This window comes from Leiobunum rupestre, chromosome 1 (genome assembly GCF_980474605.1).
Source record: "Leiobunum rupestre chromosome 1, qqLeiRupe1.1.hap1, whole genome shotgun sequence".
NCBI lineage: Eukaryota > Metazoa > Arthropoda > Arachnida > Opiliones > Sclerosomatidae > Leiobunum > Leiobunum rupestre.
Window position 1 is genome coordinate 82,519,844 of NC_143384.1, and position 12,905 is coordinate 82,532,748.

General features: G+C 43.0%; 1 protein-coding gene and 2 non-coding genes across 3 annotated transcripts; 2 read left to right on the forward strand and 1 right to left on the reverse strand.

The window, feature by feature from the left end:
• Nucleotides 1-2,070: 2,070 nt before the first annotated feature.
• Nucleotides 2,071-4,317, reverse strand: LOC149967893 (uncharacterized). The gene has a single exon (XM_090167682.1). It carries the CDS (start codon nt 4,315-4,317, stop codon nt 2,071-2,073), a length of 2,247 nt encoding a protein of 748 aa, XP_090023808.1.
• Nucleotides 4,318-12,420: 8,103 nt separating this feature from the next.
• TRNAG-UCC (transfer RNA glycine (anticodon UCC)) lies at nt 12,421-12,492 on the forward strand. The gene has a single exon. It is a non-coding gene; the product is annotated as a tRNA-Gly (tRNA).
• A 214-nt stretch (nt 12,493-12,706) lies between these two features.
• On the forward strand, nt 12,707-12,778 carry TRNAG-UCC (transfer RNA glycine (anticodon UCC)). Its single transcript has one exon. It is a non-coding gene; the product is annotated as a tRNA-Gly (tRNA).
• The last annotated feature ends 127 nt before the right edge of the window (nt 12,779-12,905 follow it).

Below are 12,905 nucleotides of genomic sequence, written 5' to 3' on the forward strand. Positions count from 1 at the left end.
CCTCTATTGATAACCCCTTTCGATAAGTCCCGGGGTTTAAATTGGAGCGGAGTCCGAACGACCGATGCTTTTCTAGGTTTCGCCGAAAATGTGATTTTTTTCTTCTTCACTCGCGGGATGGTTTTCTTGAATGATACCGTAGGCGTGAACAAGGCGTCGAACTCGTTCCAACCGGTGGGGGGAGGCGTTCGTTTTCTATTTATAGCCCCGACGGCGTAACTCACGAGCGTAGCGATATCTGACCCGGGCACGCGCGTTTGATCTATAAACAACTCGCCTTCACTCGACCACGAAACTTTATCGCCTAAGCTAATCAATCGGCTAATTAAGTCCTTCGCACTCGCTCTAAACTGAATCGGTACGACATTTAAGAAGGCCGTGTCCTGCCCGGTTTCTTTTCTATTTTTTGGCTTCGTCGCTATATCCTTAATGTTTTGATATCGGTGGAACATCTGCTCGAATAATTTAACTTTATCCCTAATGTCAAGATTGGAATTGAGTACGTCGGTCATGCTATTATTTAATTCATCCACGGAGGACCCTAACGGATGTGGAAACGAAAATTGAGGGGTATCTCGAGAGGGGATGAGAACATTTTTATTATTATTATTATTATTATTATTATTATTATTATTATTATTATTATTATTATTATTATTTTTTCCTAACGAGTCGAGGGGGACTAAGGCTAACTTTTGAGCGTACATTTTTTTATTTCCTTAAGAACGACCTAAAATCCCACTGAGGGCTGAAATAACGGTGGGGATGAGAATACTTAGAATCCCGTGACCTTTTTGAACTAAAATTAATTTCTTCTTACGCCAGGCTACTTTTTTAGAGGCTACCTGTCTAATGAATTTCTTTTGTTTAGCTAGTTTTCGTTTCTGACAAGGGTTTAACTTTAAATTCCCTTTCAAAGTATTATCGCAGCATTCAGCAATAGCATCAATTAAGGGTTTTTTAGCGTGATGGAGAATAGCGCGTCGTTGTTTAAAATTTGATCTACCTAGGGCCGAGAGAAAATCTTTGTGTCCGGCAACCAGGGCCGGCATTTTCGAACTGGTTAGGGACTTCTTCCTCTCCGCTGACTTTATACTCCCTACTTTTTTTTCTTAGGGATATAGACCATTTCGGTTTCGTCGGGGAAAATATCCGTTCTTAAACGGAAGTCATCGGGGCACTCCTGCCTATTGTCGATAAGAATATAGCCGTGAGGGCGTTTGGTCGCGTCGAGATAGGCCTCGATAGCGAACCGGTAATTGGCGCCTCTAAGTTGACGGAATAATATAGCGGGTTGAAGTTGGTCACGAGGGTTCTTGAACAAAACAATGTAATTCGCGTTCAGCGAAATTTCGCGCGCATCCTTTGTTTTTGGGAAAATGTTCTGGGTTATAAATACGAAGCTTATATTACGGTGGTGAACGCCTTTCGTGAAGAAAGCTCCGATTTGACCATTGTTCTCGTTCATTAAATCGTCGGCGATGAGGAGAATGTGTTCGCCTTCTTCACCAGGGTAATCATCGAGATTGGGGACTCCTTCTCGGAACACTACGGAGTCTTCTAAAGTGTCATAAAGTGTTTGCCACTCGCTATAATGCCAAAATATTTTTGTCGGCGAGGGGGAAATCATTTCATCTTTATTTTTTATAATTCGCGCCATCAAAACGGACTTCCCGCTACCGCTCGGCCCGCTCAGAAGAGCGGAGAAAGGACCATACAGTGGTAACATGCTTTTATTAAATGAGGTCTCTAAGTTAAACTACATCGATATTTAAGAAACAAACCGTTCGGGTAAAAATAAAAATATGAGTTTAGCGGTGTTCTTTACTTAATACTGATGCTGCCATTTTAAATGGGACTTATCGTCTAATACGGGTTACATTATAGGTTAATAGTTTTAAAGCCATAACGACTTATCTTTCGAATATGATGGATAAAAACAGATAATACCGAAACTTCGCGTATAAGGGTAATTAACCAATAATTCATTTTACAGGCATTCTATAAACGGGTTATACCCGAATATTAGGATATGTTTTTTCATTCTGAACTAGTCATTTTTTTAAAATATTATTCTTTATATCCGAACGGTAATGTTTCGAAATTATCGATAACGCGTAGTTTATTGACAACTGGCCTATATTTTTTAACTTGCTTTACAGTTACCACTGTATGATCATTTAACCGACAAATATGATGGGGGATTTCGATTTCTTTCTCGAGAGTGGGCGCGTCTACGTCGATTCCGAGCATCCCTTTCAACGAGTCCATAGAGATGGAATTTCTAGTGGAATAGTTCTGCCTGAGACCTTTAGCCTTGACGACCTCCTTAATTTCACCGGTATCGCGGTTGAGTACGCGGAAGGCGTAATTTTTCGGGCCGCCCGAGCAAAATTCGGTAATATGACAATTTGGACCAAATTCTGATAATTGATCCGTCATATTCCCAAGGAATGTTCCTTCCTGCACTAGCTTATTGCCATCGCGTGATCTATATATTAAACTATCAGTGTCGTGGTATAGTATACTATCCCCTAGAGCCTCTAGATGAGTATAGAGCCTCATTCGGGCAAAAGCGGTGGTATAACAGGCTAAAACTACGTTTACATAGGCCAAAGCCGGATCGATTTCCTTGAGATGTTCCCATTTGACAAGCCACGTCTTATCGTTTATCGCCAAGACACTTTTCCTTTCGATATTCGGGTCGTTGAATAATTTAAAGAATTGTTCTCGATCCTTAACGATCTCGGTTTTTACGAGGTTATTCCGTTGTCCCCACTTACCGTAAAAACTATTTAACATTAACTTCGCGACGGCACGTTTACCGGGGTTTAACGCGATCTTAGCGGGATCGAGTTTAACGCCTTCGTGGTCCTCGAAATCCGAGACGTATTTGTTTTTTTCGTCGGGGGTTGTGATCCCCAATGGAAACCCCGAAGCCTCGGCCTTCATTTTGTACATGGTCTTTATGTAGTCCGAAAACAAGCCCCCCTCCTGGGTCTCCTTGTTATACTGCGTTGTTTGATAATGACAAGCTTCGTACATTTCAAGCACTTTGTAACCTCTGGAAGCGGCTAGTTTCAGTTCGTCGGAAACGAATGTCCCCACGAATGCCCGCTCGGGATCGGAATGAGGACACCGTCCTTGAAATCTTAGACGTGCACATGTACCACATAAAACGAAAAGAAGTCGCGAATTACAGTGCATGGGTAGAATAGGGTGAAAAAGTCTAGGAGGGGCGAGAACGCGGCACTGAATTAACCCGTCCAGCGAATCGAGATCTCCTAAATCATCCGGGTCTAGTAAAACTTTCGGGTGACCGACGGGTATTCTATCTAGAAGGTTGACAGTCGGGTAAAGTGAAAGCATGTCGACGTTAAACGCGCGTTCATCGCCTTTGGCCTTGTAGTAAAGGACTGTCGCGTTAACTCTCCCTCCGAAAAACGCGTCTCGAGGATTCAAGGGTGAAATTATCATGGCGCGTACTTTTTCGAAAAACGCCTTATCCTTCGCTTGACGGCGAAGTTGGTAAAAATCGCATTCCCAGATCTCTATAACGTTTTTCTTAAGTTTCCGGAGTTGAGCAACGACCCTGACTGTTTGTTGGTACCTGAGGTTAAACGTTTGTGAGGGATCTGACCATAGAGGTCTGTCTCTTCCCACTACTTGACAGCGAACACACCCATGAAAATAGCAGCCCTGGAACATGTAAACGTCATTTCCGTCAAGACCATCCACTTTAAATTTACCTACCATAGCCTCCCGCCCCCGCATAGCTGACACTATTCTTATACCCCTGCGTTTTTCTTCCCAGGCGAGCCATTCAAAAGCCGCGGTTGATTGTCGGTCCCTATTTCTCATTCCTCCGGGGGGGAGTATCCCTATCGTGTCAGGAATGAGAAAGCGTTTCCTAAAGACGTAATTGCAGGCGCCAGGGAGTGTGATGGCAGCGCGGAAAGGGTCAGTGTCGCAGATTTCCATGAATTCACGTCTAAACGTTGCGCATCCCAGTCGGAGTATATTGACATCCGCCGTGCAATACGAAATCGCGTCTTTTAGAAAGTCAAAGTGACCGCCCGCGGCTATTTGCTCCCCGTGCCATTTAAGAAGGGCCGCTCTTTCCTTTACCCCTAGATAGTTAGCCCCGTACGCTTCGAGGGGCGGAAATTTATCCCCCTTCTCGGTCGAATAATTAGTGGTTACGGGGTCAGCGGGATCGAAATTATTTTCGACAAAATTAAACAAAAGGTGAGGGAATCTACCCTTATCCATGGAAGGCCCTAGTCCAAACGTCTTCCTAAACGCGGCGAGTCCCATGGGGATGAACGAATAGGAATCGAGAAAATTGAAATTAAAACAGTTAAAGAAGAGAATTTTAGTCCCGTTTACTATCACGAAGGGCACAAAGGTCTCGTCGATTGAAAGAACGGCTTTGAAAACGAATTGGAGATCATAACATTTCGCGGCGTGAGCGAATAAGTAAATTTTTTAATATCCGCTAAAGTTCTGATATAATCCACGAACTTTCCCACCACATTTCCTCCGTAAAAAATTTTTTGCCGCGAGCTAAAGCGGATGCAGACCCCGCAATCGAAGTTGGAGTCTCGCTCGTCGATGCACGCGGGGCATACAATTTGGGATATTAGAAGAAACGGCTCATGCTCGAACGCCCCCTTTTTATTTACGTGTTGTTTATTCTGAATCGACTCGATGTCATAAAACACAAACAAATAAGAAGGGACGCCCCCTAGCGCTAATCTTCGTTTGGTCATGTCAGGTCTTTAATTCGCTGGACGAAGCAAAGGTGAGGATGCGGCGCGTGCTTTTTACAAATACGACAGAAAACTTCCGAACAAGAATGGATAGTTTCCCTAGAGCGATAGTCCACGTATTTGTAACAGTCTTTGCACACTTTAACCTGACTACAGAGGGAGGGAACCGATTCGCGATGGCTTTGGAAGCATTCCAGTCCCTGGAAGGAGCGAAAACAATCGGCGCATTTGACGAGCTCGCCGGAGCATTTCTGATGTCTGAAACAGGATTTGCAGAAAATCGCGCATTTGTGGCGTTCCAATTTATCGTATCCGACCAAGCAGATGGAGCATGCATAATTAGTGGCGAAGAACGACGTCAATTTCGCGATTACATCATAATGTTTCTGATTATAAATTAAATAAAGTTTATTTTCGGAGTTCCCCCCTTCCCCTTGGAATAAAACCCTAGGTCTGTCGTTATAAACCTCAAAAACGATTATTTGATAATCAGAGAGAATAAATTGGAAATGCACTAAACTCGTGAAAGCCCCGCATTCGCGTTTCGAAACGTCCGCCTCGACGCGTAACTCCTCTGCTTTTTCCCTTTGTTTTCGCGAAGAGGCCTTGTACAAAGCCTTATACTCCTGGAAATATTCTTTATTTCCGGGGTTTCGCGTTTTCTTTAAATACGCGATAGCAATAATTAATGCTCGCGGGAGACACAAGGAGTCTTTGTTTTGGACTGAGATAAAACTTCTTTTATCGCGTATGTAATCGATATGCTTTTTAAGTCCGCGTCGCCTCAGAGATCCTCCGTGAGGTAATCTTACCACGTTTAACGTGAATAAAATTGGCGAGTTCCAGAAATCATCTCGCTCATCCAGATAGATCTCGCCTTCGAGTAAATCGAAAACATCACCGGGCTGGAGTTGCGATTTCTGGCGGAAAGAAATTTCGAGCACCCGCGCCGGGAAAACTTCCGAGGTACATGAAATTTGAACTCTGTCATCATCGAGAAGTTGATCGAAAATAAAGGTCACGAACTGCGTAATCCCGAGCTCTACATCCGCGGTGAAGCGCACTTCAACGTATCTTCCAACGAGATTGAATAGCGGGTATTCTTTCGTTCCATCTTGAATAATTTCAAAATTCGCGGGTAGTTCCAGCTGAAGACCCTGGCCATCTTGTTGAACGGGCGGATCCTCGATGACTTGAAGCGGGATGTCTGGGAGCTGTAGAGGATCCTCTTCTTGAAGAGCAGGAAGGTCTTCAGGTTGGGGTGCCTGAAGAGGCTGAGCGATATCCGGTTGATTACCTCCAACTTGAATCGGGGGTGGTTGGTCGATCTCTAGTTCATCGAGTTGAAATGCTTGAGGCGGTGGAACATCATCATAATCGTCCGCGGGGAGAGGCGATAAAAGAGGAGGAATATCTTCGCTCGAATACCAGTTAAATGATGAAATCGAGCTTTCGCTATCCCACTTCAAGATTTTATGTGATGGCCCCGCTTGATCTAGAAAAGGATCCGGGTTCTTACGCGGTGAAGACGAAAACACCGGGCATGGAGAATCGCCGCGAGAAAAAGCGTCTCTAATCAATATCGCGTTAGTGGAAGTCCCGGGAACCGCTAAATTAAGTGGTAGAAGCTGCGAGGAAGATCTCCTTTTTCTAGAATGAACTAGGTTATTAACGATTGGCCCCTCGTGAAATTCTGGCGTAATATTCAAATCGAGGGGTGGGGTTTCTACTTCCGGATTCAGACATCTAATTTTATGAGTAAAGACTCGGGTATGCGAATCGCCGCGAGAAACAGTCTCTCTAAGAAATACCGCGTTAGTTTCAGGAAAAGTCCCGGGTCGGGGCGAATCTAACCCTAAATCCGCTTCAGGAACCGAGTTATTATGGGTTAGAAGTTGTGAAAAAGATCTCCTTTTTCTAGAAGGAATTAGGTTATTAACGCTTGAACCCTCGTGAAATTCCGCCGTAATATTATTCAAGCCGAGAAAAGTATCTACTTCCGGATTTAAAATTTTATTTTCCTCCTTATTAAAATAGTTAGCGCCGTCGACGCCAGATGGCGATAGCGCTCCTATATTTGGCGAGGCAAGGAGCGACTTTCTCCTCTCCTCCTCGCGCGCGGAGGCTTCCGGGGAACCGCTCGATATAGCTAGGCCACGTGTCGCGGGGCTGTCAGCTGGGAGTTTTGACGTCTCGTTTAAAGGGAATTCCGCTAACCAATTTTCTTCTTCAGACGGTAAAAATAAGTCGTCATTAAGCGAGTCTAAATTGTTTTCCGGGGCCCCCGTTTCATCATTGTTTTTAAAAATATTCGTTCCTTCAAGTTCAGCCCCGATTGTTTCTCTAATAATATCTTCTAGTAGGGAAGTCTTTGAGGGTTTAAGGTCCCGCCTTGAAGGACATTTATCGGGTGCGCTAGGGATAATATTTTCGAGGTCTACCGAATGTCCGCTGGTTTCGGCTTTGCCGTTAATTAGTATTGCTTTTTCAAGCTGAGAAAATTGCGAGAATAGGCTGGAGTGCCCCCATTCTGGGCTTTTTTCCGGGGAAAGTCGAGTAATTTCTAGAGGGGGCGTCGCGGGACTAGACCTGATTAGTAAAGTTTTTTCAAATTGTGAATATTCCGCTGGGAGTGAAAAATCGTCCGTAAATGTTTCGGAATTCGTAATCTCTTTTTCGGGGTTATTTAATTCGGGTGATTTTTCCGAAGGGTTAAAACATTTTATGAATTTTATCTCGTCACTCGAAGCGGAAGAGCTCTCGTTATCTGATATCTTTTCAACCGGAGACATCCATAAATTATTTGAGAACGGGAAATCGGCGTCTACCGAAATGTCATCAACGGGGGCGGGGTTACCCGGTAATTCACGTGGTTGAGTGACCGCTGGATCGTTTGATTGGCTAGACCAATTGTAATCGAAGTCGACATATTCCTCGAATTCGTTTAATACGTCGCGTTGTTTCTCGCATTCAGCTAAGAAGGTCGGGGTTTTAATCTCGGATGGGACATTATCGATTAGCGATTCCAATTCTCTTAAATTATTACAATTTCGCGGGGCTAGAGGTATAAGTTTAAGGTAGTCAATAAGTTCAATAAAAACGCGTACCAATTCCAAATCTTTCAAACATTTAGGTAATTCACGCGGTAATTCGTGAGGGCAAAGGGTTAACGAAGTCAAAAAGTAAAAGAACCGGTATAAGAAATCAAGGCTTACCGGGCGTGTATCAGATTTAAAATCGCGGAGTGCGTTAAGGAAATTTAGTTCCATATTTTTCAGTTAAAAAAATTCGAATGGGACTTTTTAATCGGGTCCCGGGTCTATTTATGGTCTCGCTTTTAAGACCCCCCCTTCCCATCGGGGGATGGTATTCCAGACATGAAGGGGGGTGGAATAATGAATCGTGTCTATCCAAGTCGTAATATTATTCAGGTATAATATTTCCCACGGTTTTTTGAAAAACAAGGCCATTACTCACAATTTGAACCGCTCGTATTACCCCCCCTAAATTCATCGACAGCTTTTCTGATTCGTAAAATCTCGCTTTAGAAATAATAATCGTAACATTGTAAAAAAAATAACATTCCTGTCTTTTGTATTTTTTCCCCGTCCGCTATAAAAATTCCTCCTTTTATTGAATGTTAACCTTAAGTCGTAAACTCTCCGGTTGTATTCAATAACTTGGAGGCGATTTTATTTGGTGAGGAAAACTGTCTAGATTTCGTGACAATCTCTAGCGGTAAATTACGTGTGTGTCCAATGAAACTCCTTAGAGGGTTACCCCTAGAGGTCATCCGGGTTTCGACCCCACCCCTTAAAATGACCGGTATATCTAGCCTCGCGAATTTACCGATAGTCAGAACAAGTCCAGGAAAAAAAATATGGCCTCCGGGAATTCCCGAAAACGCTGGTAAGTTTTTTTCAAATTTTATTTCACTTGGTTATTTTAATTCTAACTTTTTAAATTTTATCTAGTCGTACACTCTCTTCATCATCCTCCAATTCCTCCTCTATGGAAGAGCTGGAGGCTCTTACCTCTATTTCGTGTTTTTTTTGATATTTTATATATTTTCGTTATTGTAATTTATATTTTTTTACCTAGTTATTCACCTGCAAGCCCCGTTCCGGGCTTTTCTCAATGGAACGACAACATTCTCCTTCCTTCGTCACCTGATGTGGTGATAATTTCTCCCGAGTAGGTTTTTTAAAAAATCTTTAACCCCTTTTTTAAAAAAATATCCTAAATCATTTTGTTTTTCTAAAGCCCGCTTTCATCATCTTCATCTCCCTCATCGCCTCCACTGGCTCTTTCACCACCACCGGCACTCCTTGCTCTCCCCGCCGTTATTCCGGGCGACCACCGTTATGTGGCGTCTTTAATCTCCTTGGCCGCCGTGTTACGCGGTGCATTTAATGCGACACGTAACATGGGCGACTCTCTTAGGCTTTTTTCGGTTGATCACCATGATTCGCCTTCACTTCAAGCCACCGCTCTGGACTTCCAGGAGGTGGTCGATCTTGCCTGGGCGGCCCAGAACGCCGCGATTGCCCATGTCACCTCGGTGGTAGCGGGCGATTTCGCCGAAACAGCGTTCGCGGCTGATTTGGGGTAATTGATTTTAATTTTCAGATATAAAGTAAGGGTTCTAACATTTTTTTCGAAATCAGTTTAATCGCGCCGCCGCCCATCCCTAATTTTCTTATCGACCCCGAAGTCGCCGTTCCTTCTCCCCCAATTATACCTTCGTAAGTTCGTTTTTTAGAAAAAGTATATTTTTTTAAAAAACTAAATGTTTTTTTTTACAGCTCTGACCTCCTCAATTCACCGCCTGTTTCACCTCCCTGGATTTAAAAAACTTTATATTTTCTTGTAAATTTTTATAAAATGTTTTCAATAAAAAATGTTTTTTCGAAAAAAGTGTCTTTTTAAATAATTCCTAGTAAGCTTATTTTTTGACATCTATTTCCACCATTTTACTCCTTTCTATGGAAAAAAGTCGGGTATTGTCCCCTCGCCGTTTGGCCCGCGGCAGTTTCTACTTGCAGGTGTGGGTGATTCAACCCCTGCGGGCACCCCCCTTCTCTCGACTTGCTCATTGTCATCTTTTTTTGACCGCGAGTGCTAGAATTCTCTGGCTTCATTTCCAAAAATGTCATCGCAAGACGAGGAGCTAGAGTCAATGTAAGCTAAAATTTGGCCTATTTTTTATTTTACATTTCTTAAAAAATGATTTTCGTTAGCCCCAGAGAAGCCCGAGCGCAATCCGCGGGGAATGTCACCCCCTCCCCCCATTCCGGCGGCAGTGTAAGTTGAAATTGGTCAAATTTCTTTTACAATTCTATAAAAAATATGTAAATATCATAGCCCCGCTGGAGGTCGAGGACGCCTCGAAATTATTCGAGGTTGGGTGGCGCGTGGCCATTTTAATGCCCCCATCGCAGAAGCGTGAGTCGCATTTGGTCTAATTTTTCTACATTTCTTAAAAAATATGATTTTCATTAGTCCAAGACCACCCCCGCAAATTCCGGGGTACGGGCGGGGAATGCTACAACGTCCTCGTTGCGTAAGAAGAAATTTAACTAATCTAAATAAAAAAAATAATAATATTTCTTTAGCCTACCGCCGCGTTACCTGATGTGGTCGTGGACGCGATACCACCCCCGGTGGTCCTGGACGCGGTACCACCCCCGCGAATTCCAGGGTACGGACGTGGCCGCCCCGTCCCGGGGTACGGGCATGGTCGCCCCGTGCCGGGGTACGGGCGTGCCCGTCCCGTCATCCCCGACCCGTAAGTTACTATCCTTTTAAAATTTCGGTTATTTTTTTTAAATATATTTTTATCGCTAGCGGGTGTCAACTCCCCATTGGGCGGGGAATCTTTCAATATCGTCGCTGCGTAAGAAGAAATTTAACTAATCTAAAATAATAATATTAATAATAATGAAAATAATATTTCTTTAGCCTACCGCGGAGTTACCCGACGTCGTCCTCGACGCGGTCCAGGCCATTCTAGCCGCGGCGCTGGCCGAGAGGGCGCATTAATGTCTTGAGTATGTCTTACTTTTTAATCGGTGCTCCGGAAATTTTATTAAAACCTATTTCTTTTTTCCAGGTAAATTTTTTAAAAAATCAAATACTCGTTCTTATTCCACCTATAATTTTTTTTTGATACAATCAGTGATGGAAGGGTAAAAAAGAAGCCCCCTAGTATAGTTAGAAACCCCTTTAGTACTTATACTAGCTTCTTTTTTTTTGAAATTTCAGCAGTATATTTCGGAATTTACTTAATAAAAAATCTTGCCCGGGCGCGATATATTTTTTTCCCCGGGGTGCATGAGTCATCCGAGAGATATTATTACCGGGGGGAGCTCCCGGGTTTGCGTCATTTCGTATTCGGGTTTCGAAGCGTTAAGATGTCTTACGATTTGGGTAGCAGGAAACAAGATGCTAACCTTCAGCGGAAAATCAATTTTCGCTGGCGTTTAGGAAAAAATTCGTGTCTATCAATTGGCTTAAAAGGTGAGGACCTGGAAATATTCTTTTTCAACGACGTTACTTTCCAATCCTCGATATGCCTCCCGCCTGTAGCTTTTAATAAGATGTATCAAAATTGGTATCTCATTGAATCACATACTAGAGAAGTTGAGAAAAATAAATTTAGTCTCGAGCTTGCCAAAATTGGGGGTCGTACTTTTGAACTTTTAGCTAGTAAAGGAAACGTTACTCTTTTGGCTTATAAAAGTTTCGGGAAAAAAGAGGAATTCCAACTTGGGGAAGCGGGTATCCTAGCTTTAAATTTATGTATCCACGCCGTCAACAAACATTTGACTGAAATTGAGAAGGAGAGGCCCTGTATTGAAGCGATGTTCGAAGTTCTCAAACTTCACGTTCAACGAGTTGCCGGCTACCCTGACAGCGAAGATTTTGAAGAGATCCATTTCGGCCAAGGAGATTCTGATATATTTCAGGACGTAATGCGTAAATTTGGTTGTTATTCGAGTCCGTTCAATATTATAAGCGATTATACTAATCTAATTGAGAGGCGTAACCTGACATCTGCTCTTCAAGCGTATAACTTGTTCTTCTTGTGTTTTACTCAGTTACCTAGCCTGGTGTATTATCAAAATTAAAAATAAAAAAATGAAAAAAATATATGTCTTGTTATTCAACTAATATTAGGCAATTGAATGCGCGTCGACTTATTCCTACAAAAAAGAGCAACATTCTTGGCTTGCTATTGTCGGAAAAAAAGAGGGGGACCCCTGGCGCGTAGAAGTCAGCGGCTTTAACGGTCATTGTAAATATCCATAAAAGGACGGGTGGTGAACGAGGCTCTGGCGCGTCGACTTATTCCTACAAAAAAAAGAGCGAGTGGCATTCTTGGCTTGCTATTGTCGGAAAAAAAGAGGGGGACCCATTGTAAGTATCCATAAAAGGACGGGTGGTGAACGAGGCTCTGTAAAAACGCCGGAGGCAAAAAAAGGCGAGGTTAAGTACAGTGGCTCTATAAAAATCGCTCCATAATTTTGGTATCTATAAAAAATGGTATTATGGATAAAGGACCTTATCTATAATTCTGCTTATCTATAAAATCGCTCTATAATCTTGCTTATCTATGGCCAGGCCTATTTCTCTAATGCACCATATCGCGATGGTGGTATAGTGGTGTGCATAGCTGCCTTCCAAGCAGTTGACCCGGGTTCGATTCCCGGCCATCGCACGAGTTTATCTTAATATGTTATTCCAGTGTATAGCTATGAATCATAATATTTGTCACTAAACATCATATCGCGATGGTGGTATAGTGGTGAGCATAGCTGCCTTCCAAGCAGTTGACCCGGGCTCGATTCCCGACCATCGGAAGAAACTTTATCTTTATAAGTTATTCCAATGTATCGCTATGAGTTATAATATTTGTCACTACGTTACATATCGCGATGGTGGTATAGTGGCTAGCATAGCTGCCTTCCAAGCAGTTGACCCGGGTTCAATTCCCGGCCATCGCACGGGACTGTATCTTAATATGTTATTCCAGTGTATCGCTATGAATACTAATATTTTTTACTATACATAATATTGCGATGGTGGTATAGTGGTGAGCATAGCTGCCTTCCAAGCAGTTGACCCGTGTTC